Source organism: Buceros rhinoceros, unplaced genomic scaffold (assembly GCF_000710305.1).
Source record: "Buceros rhinoceros silvestris isolate BGI_N320 unplaced genomic scaffold, ASM71030v1 scaffold6109, whole genome shotgun sequence".
NCBI lineage: Eukaryota > Metazoa > Chordata > Aves > Bucerotiformes > Bucerotidae > Buceros > Buceros rhinoceros.
Window position 1 is genome coordinate 117,009 of NW_010432169.1, and position 14,462 is coordinate 131,470.

Below are 14,462 nucleotides of genomic sequence, written 5' to 3' on the forward strand. Positions count from 1 at the left end.
CTGGTCAGCAGGGTCTGTGGGGACAGGACAAGGGGGATGGTTCCACTGCCAGAGGGAGAGTCAGAGCAGAGAGAAGGGAGAGATTGTTTGTGCTGAGGGTGGGCAGAGCCTGGCCCAGGCTGCCCCCAGAGGTGGCAGCAGCCCCATCGCTGGCCCCATGGCAGGTCAGGTTGGCCCTTGGGGCTCTGAGCCCCCTGCTCTGGGTGCAGATGTCCCTGCTCCCTGCAGGGGGATGGGCTGGGTGAGCTCGGCAGGTCTCTCCCAACCCAAATCACTCTGTGATTTTGTGATTTGATGACTGTGGTTTCTGAAACTATCAAACACTCACAGTTTTGAAGAACTGCTGTGCTGACGATCCATCTTGCACCAGACACTGTGGTGTTTCCAGTGGTGTTCATCTCGCAGTTGGAGAAAAGGAAGCCGAAAGCGTGTGATTCTTCCCCAGAAACAACTGTCCTTGTTTTCAACGCCTTTGAAAAGGAACTCGGGTGTACGGGTGCCTTTGCGTGTGACAATGCTCCCTTTAACACTGGTGGTTGTGCCAAGATTTGAACACCTCACTCTATTTCACTGAGTTGAGGCCCCAAACAAATCTGGTGAACGAGATCTGGGTAGTTTCTCCCACAGGACTTTGCCATGAGAGGGTTGAGTTTGTGGGCGAGCAGCGCGTTAAGCGCTGCTTACAGCGTTCGTGGTATTTTGTTCTAAGGAGGAAGCGCCGCTGAGCAGGTGCTGAAATTATTGCAGTCAGGGCTGAGGCACTCACGGGAGCCTGGCGGTGCTGCATGGCGCAGCCTGCATCGGGACAGCTCGAACTAGGCAGATTGTTCCTCGCTCTGTCAGCAGCAGCATCAGTGCCCGTGTTGTACCTGCTGGAGCCAAACCTGGACGCCCCATTGAAACGTCGGGGCTGGACTTGGAGCAGCAGTGTCCCCGTGGCTGCCAGCCCTCCAGGTGGCGTGACTTCTCCCTGAAGCTCACCAGGGAATTGCTCGCCCCCTCGTTTGGAGGTTGAGTGGGTTTAAGGAGCACTTAGGAAACACAGCCATCACTTTGGTTGTTTTGTTTCCTCCTTTATTAACTTTGAATCTTCAGAGGAAGCATGTAATAAACCACAGTAACACTCTGCAAACAGGAATCTACTCATTCATGATGGAATAAAGCCCAAATTAATTAATTAGGTGACCTCATATTCCAAGGATTATTGTTGTTTCTTCCCCATATAAGATGAGTGAATTCTGTTGAGGGGATCTAATTTTCTTGGAGCTGATGCAGTGGGAGTAATTACTTGATATCTGTATTTTAATCAAGAGAAGCGTGTTCTAAAGCCTGCAATGAATTTACCTGCGTGAAGTTAAATGCATGTAGCTAGAAGAAGGGAATACACATTAAATTACTGTATTAAATTGCTGCTTTAAAGGGAAACAGCTGCACGCACATGATCTATGTTCTAGAGGATCCTGCCATTGAGATGCAAATCAGTCTGTCTATTTATTTCCAAAGCTTCTAAACTATTTTGTCTGAGTCATTTAAATGAAAATTTTACATAAGAAACAAGTAGGAAGGATGAAAACTGGATGAAACCTGAATGTTAGTGGAAGCATGATAGCACGTGATTGGCATTATCATGTGTGATATCGTATATATTGATATATCCCATTGCCTGATCGTAAATGCAGATCCAGTTGCGGTAGGTGCTGATGAAAACATGCCCTGCAAAGCCCTAAAATGTGCGTTGGTGGCTGTCAGAGCTGCATCGCCTCTGTTTTGCTGCTGGCTTGTATACGAGGCGATGCATGTGCTTCCCATCGCAGAACCGCCGTAGGGTGCCCTGCGGCCTGACTTCATCTGGGTTGTTGCTTCTGTCTCTGCAGATCTGGATGATCCGGTAGTGACGGTCCACCAGAGCATCGGGGAAGCCAAGGAGCAGTTTTACTATGAGCGAACGGTGTTTCTCAGGTGCGTCGCCAACTCCAACCCGCCCGTCCGGTACAGCTGGCGACGCGGCCAGGAGGTGTTGCTGCAGGGGTCTGACAAAGGAGTGGAGATCTATGAGCCCTTCTTTACCCAGGTAGGACGAAAGGACAGAATTTTTTCCCTTCCTTAGGCTGCTTGCACCAGAGTCGTCGTAACTGGAGCTGCTTGCGTGTCCCTGCTGGGTGTGAGGAGTGAGTAACGGGCCTGTCCCTGCCATGGCTACGCCCCGGCACAAACACCTGTATGTGATGCTGAGGCTTCCTAATATAAAATATCTCTTTTAATTCTGAGTGAAATTATGCAGTAGGGAATCAGGGGAAGATGCACAGCGAGGGCTGTCTGCGGGAGCCCCTTGGAAGGTGGCTTGCTGGGCACTGCCAGCCCCAAGCTCTGATTTGGCTGCTCGGTCCTGATCTGTGCCGATACGACGCGACGGGATTCGCGCAGAAGTCGCAGCCTAAAAGGCTGTTCAGGAAGGCTGAACTCTACGGCAACTCCATCAGGGGCTTTGGTTTTTTTTTTATTACTTTATTTTATTCTGCTTTTCACTTCTTTGAATAGAAGGTTTTGTTCCGGGATTACCCACAGAAAAGATGAGGTGGCAGAAGAGGAAAGTCGTGCTTTTTAAAGGCTTCTTCTCTCACTCGCAGCCAGGAAGGCAGCCGGGGCCATCAAAAGAGTCTGTCAGATTAGATCAGATTAATTTATTGTGAGCATATCTGCACAGTCTCAGAATAAAAAGCTGGCGCATCTTGTTGTCTATGGACAGAAGCGTGTGACGGTGTCGGCAAAAAGAAGGGGGGAAAAAAGATAAAAGGAGAAAAAACTGTTTTGGCAAGTCTGAAGCAATAACGAGCGAAGACAGAGGTGAAAACTCCTGGTAATTTGGTGGTTGTAGCAGAAAGCAACCTGCAACTTCCATAAATAATTCTCAGCTAATGATTTGAGAGCACCTTCATCTTTTCTTTTCATTGTACTTGACAGCTCTGTATTGCTACAGCGGCGTGGTGCTTGGCTGGGAGGCGCGTAGCCTGGAGCCTCGCAGAGATGAGAATTGGATTACGAAGGGAAGGTGCTGGTCTCCTAAATGTGACGAGATTATTGTTAATTTAATATGTACGGACCCAGTTTAGCAATTCTGCAGCTTGTTTCCTTGGACCCAAGCGTGTAAACGGGAGTTTTTCAGTGTTTTCAGTGAAAGGGACGCCCTTGAGATGGGACTTTTTGGTGTACATTGGAGTATGGGAATGCTGGTGATGGCTGTACCTGTTCTCTGATACGAATATGTCTAATAAATGGTATCACATGAAATTAGACTCAAAATTACAAAAAAATATATATTCTTAGGTTACTAGGAACATTCTTCCTAGAACCTCTGTCTGGGCTGAGTTAATGAATAAATCAGGTTGTTGTATTGGTAGTTGAAAGCTTATCCATAACGTTTTTACGTTTGTTGGAGGTCAGGCTGAATTAGGGTATTGTGTCGGCGTGCCTACGAGGTCTGACAGGTGTTTGTGAGAGGAAAGGATGTAATTAAAGGGTCAAGAGTCATAAATGTCTCCTGCACGTCTCGGCATACTTGGCTCAGCCTGTGGTACGGTAACAAACAGTAAGAGCCGCTGTGAAGAGGGACAGAGGGGCTGGGCTTCAGAGCAGCCAGAGGTACGATCTGGCGGTGGCGTGTTTTTGGTGATTGCTTTGAAGGTGGATGATCCATCCAAAATCGAATGAAATGTAAGAGAAAAACAAGTGGTTGCACAATTAAATTTTCTGAGGTATTGTACCCCCAAAAGGCTAGTTCTTCTTTCCGGTGGTTTTCTTACATCTAGAAGGTACCTGGAAAATTGGACTTATGCAAATTCTTGAACTTTGAACAGGTTGGGGGTTTTTTTGAGTCAGGTAATGTCAGCTACTTATTTTAGCTGCCACGGGGACAAAAACTTGAACGGACGTACCTGTTCTCATCTCTGCGAGTGTTTGAAATACTGAATTTTTCAAAACCAAAATCTCGATGGAGAATTTTTCCCTCGGTTTGCATCATCCTCATTGCACGTTGTGATTGCACAGCCTGAGCACAAGATTAAATTTGCTGTATTTACAATAATTATGCAATTAGATATAATTAGACTAATTATCCAAACCAATGAAGAAAATACATACATTTTTACAAATCTCTGCAATCTGGGGACAGGCTCCAAAATACCATTGTGAGCTCAGCCCTCAAGTTCAGCTTGGAGTCCGCAGCTCAGGAACGAGTCGATGGGGCGCTGCAGCTGCTCCGCGTCTCCCGAGGTCACCGACTTGGGTCGCCGTGCTCCTGCTAACCTGCATCAGGCCCTCTTCTAGCCCGGGTAAACCCCCACCCTGGAAGCTTCCAGGGATGGGGCGTCTACCGCCTCTTCTTAAGTAGGATCCTTATCTTTAGGAACAGCCTTTCAAACACTCGGTGTGGCAAACACTAAACCAGCATGTGCTTAATTTTAATAACGTTGTTTCCCTGGGACTGGTTACACGTACAAAGCACTTTTGTTCTAACACTCCAAGCTACCAAGCTTGGTTTCGGGGGGTGTTTCTTCTCTGGCCGGGCTGGCCGTCTCTTTCGTTGGTTTTTGCTAGCTCTATATATGCATTTTCACAAACTACCACGTTCTTGCTTATGTAGACCTGGCCACTTGGTGGATGTGATATTGTTTAAAAGAAAATGTACTAGGTTCCTCAAGCTGTGTTAACACGAGAAGCTGTTCAGCTTTGACAGGACCCGTGAAAATGACCATTTTCTGAAATTTGCTCTTTTTACACGTTGTGAGTCCACTCTGCGTCTGCCTCCCTGGGCCGGGGTTCTGCCTTAGCTTTATCTGAGCATAAAACAGTTTTAGCTTGTCGCTATGAACGCGGGCAAAGACTTGAAAGCGGGCAGCTGAGGGGAGATTGGAAGCCCGAGGAAGTTTGTTATTTGAATGCTAGAGAGAATAATGCATACAGGTAGATCTACATGATGGTTTCTCAGCCCTCCTCACTGCTGCATCCTCACGCGTGGCACCCTGATGTGCTCTGCTGTGCTTCCTTCCTCCCTGCTCCACGACATCGCACCATGCTCAGGATTCTGTCTAACGCTCCTTTTGGCTTTTTGTTGCTCTTGTGACTAACGATAGTGTAAGATTTTACATAAATATCACTGCAACTTACCTTTTCTCCTGAGTTCCTGGTTCTGTGCTGCCCGTTTCACATAGTACTGCAGTGGAAATCTCATCTTTCCCAGCGCTGCAGTGGAGGTCTTGTCTTTCCCAGCTTTCTCGTGGAGGTGACTGGAGGAGCTCCTTCATTACATATCCTGTTCAGGTCCCTGCTCACTTAAACTGCTGGCTAAAAATAAAGGCTATCAGCAGCTCATTTTCAAAGGGAAACAGCAGGATTTCTGTAGCTTGTGATTTTTTTCATCACGCAGATTGTACCTTGAGGTATATTATCCCTGATAATGCTGCAGCTCAAAAACTCTGTCAAACCGATTTCCCCCTTGCTGCTCTCTTTTGTTTTGCCTTCAGCGTATAAGTGGGCTCCAGTTCTAGGTCATGGTGACTGCCATTCTTTCAGGTAATTAAATAAAATATGTTTTCTGGATCACTTCAGCATCTGCTTCTTATGAACTACCTCTGCATGTTCCTCTTGCCTCCTCAAAGCCACTCTTGGTGTCTCCTGCATCCCTGCTCGTTCCCCGCTTCCTTCCTGACGTTCTCTCTTGCATGCGCAGGGAGAAACAAAGATCCTGAAGCTGAAGAACCTCCGACCTCAGGACTACGCGAATTACAGCTGCATCGCCTCGGTGAGGAATGTCTGCAGCATCCCTGACAAGATGGTGTCCTTCCGACTCTCGAACAAGACAGGTGGGTCTCCGCCGTTCGATGTCCGCGGGTCTGTGTGTCGGTCTCTTCTTTAAAACATTCGTGGCCGTGTGCAGCCACAGAGCGGCCGGAGCAAGGTGGAGAAGCTGGGTTTGGGTGTTTTCTTTTTCTCACTGGAGTTAGGATTTGAAGGAGAGTTTTGATTTATTGCTCTGTGGTTATCGCTCTCTGGAATATAGATCAGAGTTTACTTTTACCCTCAGTGTCAGGGAGGTTTGTTGTTATGGGTATGATATGAAAGAGCAGAGGTTTAGATATTAGGAAGAAGTTCTTTACCTTGAGGGTGGTGAGGCACTGGCAGAGGTTTCCCAGGGAGGTTGTGGATGCCCCATCCCTGGCAGTGTTGAAGGCCAGGCTGAAAGAGGCTTGAGCACCCTGCTCTAGTGGAAGGTGAACTAGATGATCTTTACGGTCCCTTCCAACTCAAATGTTTGAAGATGATGCTGCAGCAAGGTAAGAGGAAGGGGCGTCCCAGCCCAGGCTGGGCAGAGAGTAAAAACAAAGACTCAAATACTTTCTTAATGCTTTCTTGAAAGCTAATTATTTTTGGTCAACAAAATATTTTAGGAGAAGATCAACCTTTTTATACTCTTCCATTGATGTGATTGATCTTATATGACGGTTTTGATGTATTCTTATACTGATTTAAACATCGATTTCTGACACTGATTTACAAAAATGTTTTCCTTCGGATATAATTGGTTTAAATGAGAATATTGCAGCAGTTACTTTGAAATGCTTTGAGGATAACCAGGTGTTTCGCTGCCGTCTCTTACTGATGTGTCTCCGTGTTGAGGCATTTCTTGTGTGTTTGCTCTTTTCCTTGGCCTCGTCTGTGACGGGGCAGTCAGTTGTGCACCTCCTCTCTCTGTGGCTGCACCACTGCTGCGTGTCTCGAGAGCCTCGTGCTGGCGGCCGGTCACAGGAAGCGCAATTGGGAATGCTGCTTTCCAGGAGGGTGGAAATCACAGGTTTGAAGCGGGTTAAAAACCTGATGCCTTAGAGCAAAGTTCTCAGCTGAGATTTCGAAATAATTAGAATTTCAGAGAAGTGTATTCTGGTGACCAGTTCTGCAGCAAATGGTGTAACATTTAGAGGCTTCAGGTTAGATTATGTTATGCCTTAATAGCGTGTGCCTCGGGACACCGGAAAGGGGCACCACGTGAACAGGAGACCTGAGGCATTAACATGCTGAGTGCGTCTGAGATGAACTACAAATTTTATTTGCGCTTGCACATTTCACATTCTTTCTGTCCTCTCGGCTTTATTCCAAGGAATCGCCTTCAGCTTTTTCTGAATTTCTGATTTGAGAGCAGGGATTTAAAACTGTGGTATGAACCATTACTGTTCACAACCCACTGCAAAGCAAACCCACAGCGCAGCTTTAGAGCTGCCACCGGCAGGAGAGGAACGGCCGTCCACTCCGACAGTGTCTGGCAAAAGGATTTGGAAGCCCTTAACTTATTCTTTCATTAATTTTGCCAGGAAAAGAATTATCGCGCTGTGAGTTTTGTCCCTCAATGATTGCTCTAGTTTCATAGCAGAAGGGGCATGAGAGCCTGTCTGCCACAGAGAGGTGTAACTGGTGAGTGGGAGCAACTCTCCTCTCAGCACCAGTAATAACTCACCCACCTTCATCCATGAGAACAGAGTATGAGAGTTGTTGCTGCTCCCATTTTTCAGGGCCGTAATTTTGCAGTTGGAGCCAGAGCAGCCTCTGTCCATGTCGGAGCTCATCTGCCACGGAGGTTTATGTTACAGTCACGGGGGAACATCAAATAACATAACTATTCCGAACGGAGGACAGGTGATAATGTTCTAATCTTTCAAAGAGAGTGACTTATTCCCCTTTACAAATTCATGTTTAGTCTGGGAGAAGAGAGTCTTGCTACATTAATGGCCATTGCTCTTCTGGAGTACATTCCAAAGTAAAGAAGCCTGAAATGTTGGGAGGATTCACACTTTTTTGTGAAGAACTTAGTTGCAGCCGTCTTCAAGGGCAAGATTAACTACGTATAGTGATTACTGCAGCAACTCGTCAAAGATGATGTGTTGATGACTCCGAGACAAAACCTTTCTCATGTGGCATGACTTCATCTGATATAGAAGTTCTTTGGTAGAACTGCACCTGGTGGAACTTCAGAAGTTATATAAATTGTAAATCCAGATTAATCCAGGATAAATCCAAAGTGATGAAAAGCAGAGCCTGAGCCTGGTCCTCGGTTCCGGTATAGAGCACTCCCAGCCTGCCTCTCGTTTCAGTGTAAAGCTCAGTGGAGATGCCCACCTGAAGGACACAAAGGAGGGACAAGCAGGGATGTCTGCAGAGTAGCAAGCATCCACAATATTTACTGTAATTAGTGCAGCTCAACTGAGTTTAAGTTCAGCTGCCAATGAGGTGATCGTATGTAAAATTGCCAGTGGTTCAGCTGTTCCGTGTTTATCAGCTCTGGGGTGAGAAGTTTTGGTTGAAGTTGCCTGTGACTGCAGAGAGGTGACTGAGGACAACGTCTAAGGCTTACAGCAGCTGTGGGCTTCCATCTCGCTCTAGCAGTGATTCGACTCACCGGGTTCAGGCTTTTATTGCATGGTGCGGGCGCTGTTGCATGATTTGTCAGGCTCCCTTTGACTGATGGACTTGTGACCAAAGTCAGGAAGGTTTTAACCTGCCATGGATGTGCGCTCCAGCTTGGGTTGCTCAGGGACATCAGCAGTCCCAGCAGCCAGGTGGGCTTTGTGGGGCTCTGTGGAGGACCAGCTGTGCGCGGTGGCTTGCCATTCACCTCCTGTGATTGACACCGTGCCTGCCTGGCGGCTGGGAAGCTGCCGCGCTGCAGGGAGCACCTCGGCTCCCGCTGGCCCTGATTGATTGCCACCGCACGCTGATGCGCAGCAGGACTTCTGCACGCTGGAACGAGTGCCTGTCACGTGGTGATGGTTGGCAGATTGTGCTCAGCAGACGTGAAAAAACCCTGTAACTATTAGTGTGTGCCTGGAAATCCGCACTGCTCTTACGGCATCCCGCTTCTACCCTCTACTTTCTGCATCCAGGGCCAGCGAGGTTCTCACAGATGACAGTCAAGTCACCTGTTGAACCTTCTGCTCGGTAATCTTCCCATAGTGTTAGAGAATACGGAGGCAACGCTCGTTTTTTCCTCTTTCTTTCTCTGAAACACTCTCGAGTCTCCCCGCCTTCCCTCGCCAAGAGCTGTAGGTGACTCGGGCGTGACCGTAGACACTTGGCTCAAGGAAGGCACTGCAGACCCAGGTGTCTGCTGCCTCTATTTATGCCACAGGGTCTGTCATACATCAGTACTCCTGTGTGCACATCTGAGCTGAGAGGCTAATCTGAGGAGCACCAGGCATGTCTTTGGGTGACTAGTTCAGGTTTCAGAGCAGTGCTGCCCGCCAGCTTGTCTCCGTGACCTTTTGTCGTCTGCGCTCACTCAGTCTTGCTGATGATTTGACTGTGTGTCGTGGCATCACCAGAGAAACAATCGCTTGCTGTGATAGAACCAACCCAGAGGAAATTCTCTGCATGCTTCTCCTCCAGTAACCGAGCGGTAATTAGCTGTACACATCAGTGTACTTGGACGTGATGCAGGCGGCATCGCTTTTCAGACACACGGATTTCTTTGTCCCAGAGCAGACCAGTTTAAAATACAAAAAAAATCGAGGTGGATGTTGTAACGAGAGAAGCTGAGATCATCTCAGAACCGTGTGACCAGGCGCAGGCTGAAGCCCAAGATGACAACTGGCAGTGATGTTGTATGGCAGCAGGTAGAGGCGCCCGTTGAGCACAGCCCCGCTTTGTATCTGAAGACAGCCCCCGCTCTGCAGGTTTGTTATCGAAATAGCTGAGAAGTTTGGAGGGAAGCAGAATCGCTGTGAGGTGATTCGCCTGCTGGCAGATTGCTGGGGAGTGGCAGGAACAGAAATAGAAGTCAAGATGTGAGGAAGAACAGCAAAGGGACTAATTTTGCAACTCTCATTTGTTTTTAGTAGAGTGAGTCCCTTTAAAATCGGCACGTAGAAGCTAATTTGGGTAAGAGAATGCAAGCAGGAGTTGTAAAACCAAATCAAGGGGTTATTCTGCCAAGGAGGAGGAACCCTGATGATTTTCTCAGGGTGTGTGCTTGAAGCCATGCTGTCGGAAGAGGAGCAGCTGCGAGGGGGTGACATGCTGAGCCATGACTCCGTTCTTCCTGTCTGCGTTACCCATTTCGTGGCCTCGCTCTGAACGTGCTGTACCCAAGAAGAAATCCGACTGATCCGATGCTGGCTCCTGCTCTACCTGTTGGGCTGGTTTTGGGGTTGCTGCTGTCCCGTCTCTTGCCCAAGGCCTCAGAGGGGTTTTTATGGCGCTCTCATGTGTCTTCTCCCTGTTAACATCTTCTGCCAACTTAGAGCTCTTAGTGTGTTTATATTCCTGAGATCAGTGAAATTTTTCCTCCGAATAGTCCTCACAGCTTGAAACTGCAGCAAGCACAGAAGGGGCAGAGCTGGCAGCAAAGGCTTCTGGGGTGTGGGGAGCACAGTGCTACAGGTTGTGTCTCCTCTAGGAGCAGCTCCCCCGCATCTTTGTCATCTCCTGTTCCCACTTCGGAGTGGTTTGTATTCACCACCTTGATCCCTGTATTGTACCTTCTCATCCTCTTGCCTTGGCTTTAGGAAGACCTTTGATGTGACCTCCCGTCATTTCCTTATAGCCAGATTTGTGAGGTGGTAATGATTTAGTGGAAAACCGGCTGGGCCTTTGGACACGAAGGGTGTCGCCATGCCCAGGTGGTGGTTATTGGCTCACGTCATCCCTCGGGGATTAAAACCAGGAACAATACCATACAACATAATTATGAATGACCAAAATGATGGTAGCCAGACCACTTTTGGCAAGTTCTCAGATACCAGATTGGGAGTGGTCATCAATACAGGGGTCTTGATAGGCTGGAGAAAAGGGCAGGCAGGAGCCTCACAAAATTAGTGAGGGAAACACTACATGCTGCCCCTGGAGAGGAACGACCACCCCATGCTCTAGAACACGTTGGGGCCAACTGGCTAGAAAGCAGATCTGCAGCAAGAGAGCCGGGTTCCCTGCAGGCAGGTTGAAGGTGAGCCAGCAACGCGCCTACGCCAACAAGGCCAGCAGCAAGCTGGGCTGTACTAGCAGGACTATAGCCAGCAGGCTCAGGACAGTGATCCTTCTCCTCTGCTCAGTGCTTGTGAGACTGCATCAGACTGCTCTGTCCAGTCCGGGGCTGCCTTGAGCAAGAAAGACATGGAAGGACTGGAGCAAGACCAGTGGAGCACACAGAGGTGGTCTGGAGCTAGAGCAGGTGACACGTGGGAGGAAGCTGCAGGAGCTGGCTTTGCTCACCTTGGGGAAGATGCTCAAACTTTGAACGAGGCCTGAGCAACCTAATCTAATAGTCGTTGCTTCAAGCAGGGCTCTGACCAGAGGCCCCCAGAGGTCCCTTCTGATGGAGATCATTCCTCGGTGCTGTGACTAAAGAAGCACATTAAAAGGCAGAACAGTGTTGTGGAAGTTGTTGTTTGAATTCAGCATTACCTCCTCTCCCCAGCGAATTGTTGTCCATGTAAGAACTGATGAAAGCCCTGAGGAGCTATCGCCCGGCCTTAGCCTGGACCACGCTGTGGTCAGGAGGTGCTGCTCTTTGGAGATGCTTAGAGGAAGAAGTGCAGTCTCCTTTAGAAATACAGGGGTCGTGTCATTGCAAGCGTAGTTCTGCTCTGTGTCAAATGTGAATTATTGGCAGATGGTGTTAAAATCTGTCACCAGTGTGCATGTGAGTCACTACTTAATCTTTAGAGCTGGAAGAGGTACCTTGAGCATCAGCTAACTTTGACCCACACGCCTGAATGCCCAGATCTAGCACTGCCACGAATGGAGCCTCTTAAGGGTGTTTCAGGGAAAAGGCATGATATTTACCCACAATCCCACTGAAATCCTGGGCTTCCAATAATACTTCTTCTAATATGATTTGAGTAAAAGGAAATAAAACTTTTATCTTGATCTCCAGAGCATTTCTGGTGCCGCAGATGAATTTGAAATTGTACATTAGTTTGCGTATCAGCAGCCTGAGCTGCTGAGTGTGGGGGCTCATTAATACAGAATATTGAGGCTAGTTCTTGGCGGTCTCCAACATAGAAACCATCCTCAACAGTAATTTTTACGAAGAAAGATGGGTGTTTTCAATATGTGATTTTTCATCTGCATGACATTGAAATCGCAGCTGAAGCTGCTGGGCATGCGGAGGGAAACAAATTGAAAAAGGCTTAATTCACTTTTAATCCCTCCATGAAGCAATAGTCTGTCACGATAAACTTGCTTTGTTTCCCGTCATTCCGACCACAGAGTCAGAAAAAAACCCGCTGCTCTTGGGGTCCCCTGGCGAGGGACCCCTTGGGGAGCGTGGCGGCGAGGTGTGATCCTCCACTGAAGAGGCTCGAACTGCGCACACCAGAAACCCAGCCAGCTGCGTGCTCAGGTGCTGGGAGGGGGTGTGTCTAATGCGAAAGCGAAAAGGAATCAGAGAAAATAAAGCTGGGAAGGACCCCAAGAGGTTATCTAGTCCCATTCTTCATGGCAGAATGATCTAAACATCGCCCTGCCGGTGTCTGTTGAAGCTGGCTGCCAGCAGCAGAGGCTGGCTGGCCCAGCGCTCTGCTCCTGTCCACCGTGTCACGAAGAAGAGAGTATCCTCTTCCCCTTTCCGGTGTTTGAAGATGGTTGTCTTGTCCCATCTCTTTTGCTGGATACTGGACCCAGCTCTCTTGCCAGTCGTATCATCTCGACCTCACACGTTGCTGTTGCTGTCCTCTACCCACCTCCCTGGTGAAGTTCAGAGTTTCGGGGCACGTGGAGTACCCCACAGCACCCAGCCTCGTAACCACGCGGTTCCAGGCAGGGCTCGTTCCATGCATTTCCTGGCAAAGGTCTTGTTTGTGTACCCGCATGTGGTGACTCCCTCTTACCGAGCACATCCTGCTGATGCTGGCTTTGTACCCAGGCTGCCATCGCCCCCAGGGGCCCTGCTTGGCAGCTCCTCGGCAGCCAGTCGTTCCCAATCCACCCATCGCGTAGGCGATGGTTGCTGTGGCACGGTAGCATTTGGCTCACCTACGGTGCAGTCTGAAAGCTCAGTGCCTGTCGTTCCCTGGTCGTTCAGGGAGCATAGTCGGCGGCGGAGAGAGGGAGAGAGATGGCTCTGGAGTGCAGTTCACCCCTTCTGTTTTTGGAGAGCAGGAGCTGTGCTTCAGGAGGAGTGCTCATGTGTCTCATCGAGATCCACTGACCTCGGTTTGCATGCCTGCCTTCTCGGTGGTGGAAATTAGCTGGGATGAATTTAAGCCTCTGTGTAGAACCATGCATCTAAATATAGCCATGAAGGGGGCAGCTTCGTGAGCGGGTTAAGCTGATTTAACGCTGCGCTGCTGCTGAAGGGAGGGTCCTGCCTTCCCTTCATACCCTCTTGATAAAACGTCCACAGAATGAATGGTTGCTACAGTGTGGGAGCTGGGAGCTATTGTAGTCGTCTCCAGAGCGTAACCACCGAGGAAGTGCTCTGAATAGCCACCGTATCCGCCTCTCTTCCTCCCTGTTGGAGCTATCAATGCCACATCTGTGCGTGAACGGCAGCATGAGCAGAGTGCGAGTCATCAAAGTGCTGCTGCTGCTGCTGGATGAAAAGCGCCGGGCAAATGGGAACAGAGAGATGAGTCACCAGAGCTGCCTCCCCCTGGGCGAAAACCAGAGGATCGCAGGAAAAGTTGGAGAGGATTAAAACAAAACAAAAAAAAGGGCTATTGAGAATAGAGGGAGGGCACAGGGAGTGCGTGACACTTACCTGGCTGGTGCTGCAGGCCAGCTTGGCCACCTATATGTCACCGTATAAAGACCGAGCCCAGCTGAAAATGGACCTTGTTAAACATAATCCCAGTCTTTGCTTTATTCCTTTTCTGTAACTCCCCTCTCTGCTTCCCCTGCGACCTCATGATTTTCCATTCTTGAGAAAAAATGATCCTGTACTTCAGTCACCTTTTAAGCCTCTTTATTTTGCAGTCAGGCTCAGGGGAAGCTGAAAAATAACGAGTTGTTTTTCTTGCCGACCAGGCAAGGTATTGAAATAGAGCAGGGACTGCCGGCACGTGGGGCACATGTGCAGCCCAGTCCGAGGTGAAGGCACACAGAGTGATGGGTGGGGGCAGCTGCCCTGGGTGGGGGGAGCCACCCCTGGAATGGGTCTGGGCGCTTTTGCACAGGTGAGAATTCCCCCTGTGTGCTGGTCTGGGAAAATATTACTCCAGTCATTCCATGTGTGAAGGAAAAAAAAAAAAAAGGACAACACCTACCTGAAAGAATTGGGGTTTGAGAACTTTGTATCTCCTCTGCCCTTGGAAGTGCTGGAATTGTAAAGGCAGTGAAAATGAGGTGGGAAAAAGAGCAAGTAAAACAAACAAAAAAAGGTTTATTTGTACAGTGAACATACAGAATCATATAGACTGGTTTGGGTCAGAAGGGACCTTAAAGATCATCTAGTCCAACCCTCCCTGCTGTGGGCGGGGACA

The 14,462-nt window shown here is 48.8% G+C and overlaps 1 protein-coding gene across 1 annotated transcript in view; it reads left to right on the forward strand.

Moving 5' to 3' along the window:
* The window catches only part of MDGA2 (MAM domain containing glycosylphosphatidylinositol anchor 2), a gene marked incomplete at its 3' end in the record, with an annotated part of 126,341 nt that overhangs the window by 49,082 nt on the left and 62,797 nt on the right, over positions 1-14,462 (forward strand). Inside the window, exons 3-4 of the mRNA XM_010143676.1 lie at positions 1,875-2,071; positions 5,726-5,858. Coding sequence (XP_010141978.1) covers positions 1,875-2,071; positions 5,726-5,858 — 330 coding nt within the window. The remainder of the gene's footprint in view (positions 1-1,874; positions 2,072-5,725; positions 5,859-14,462) is intronic.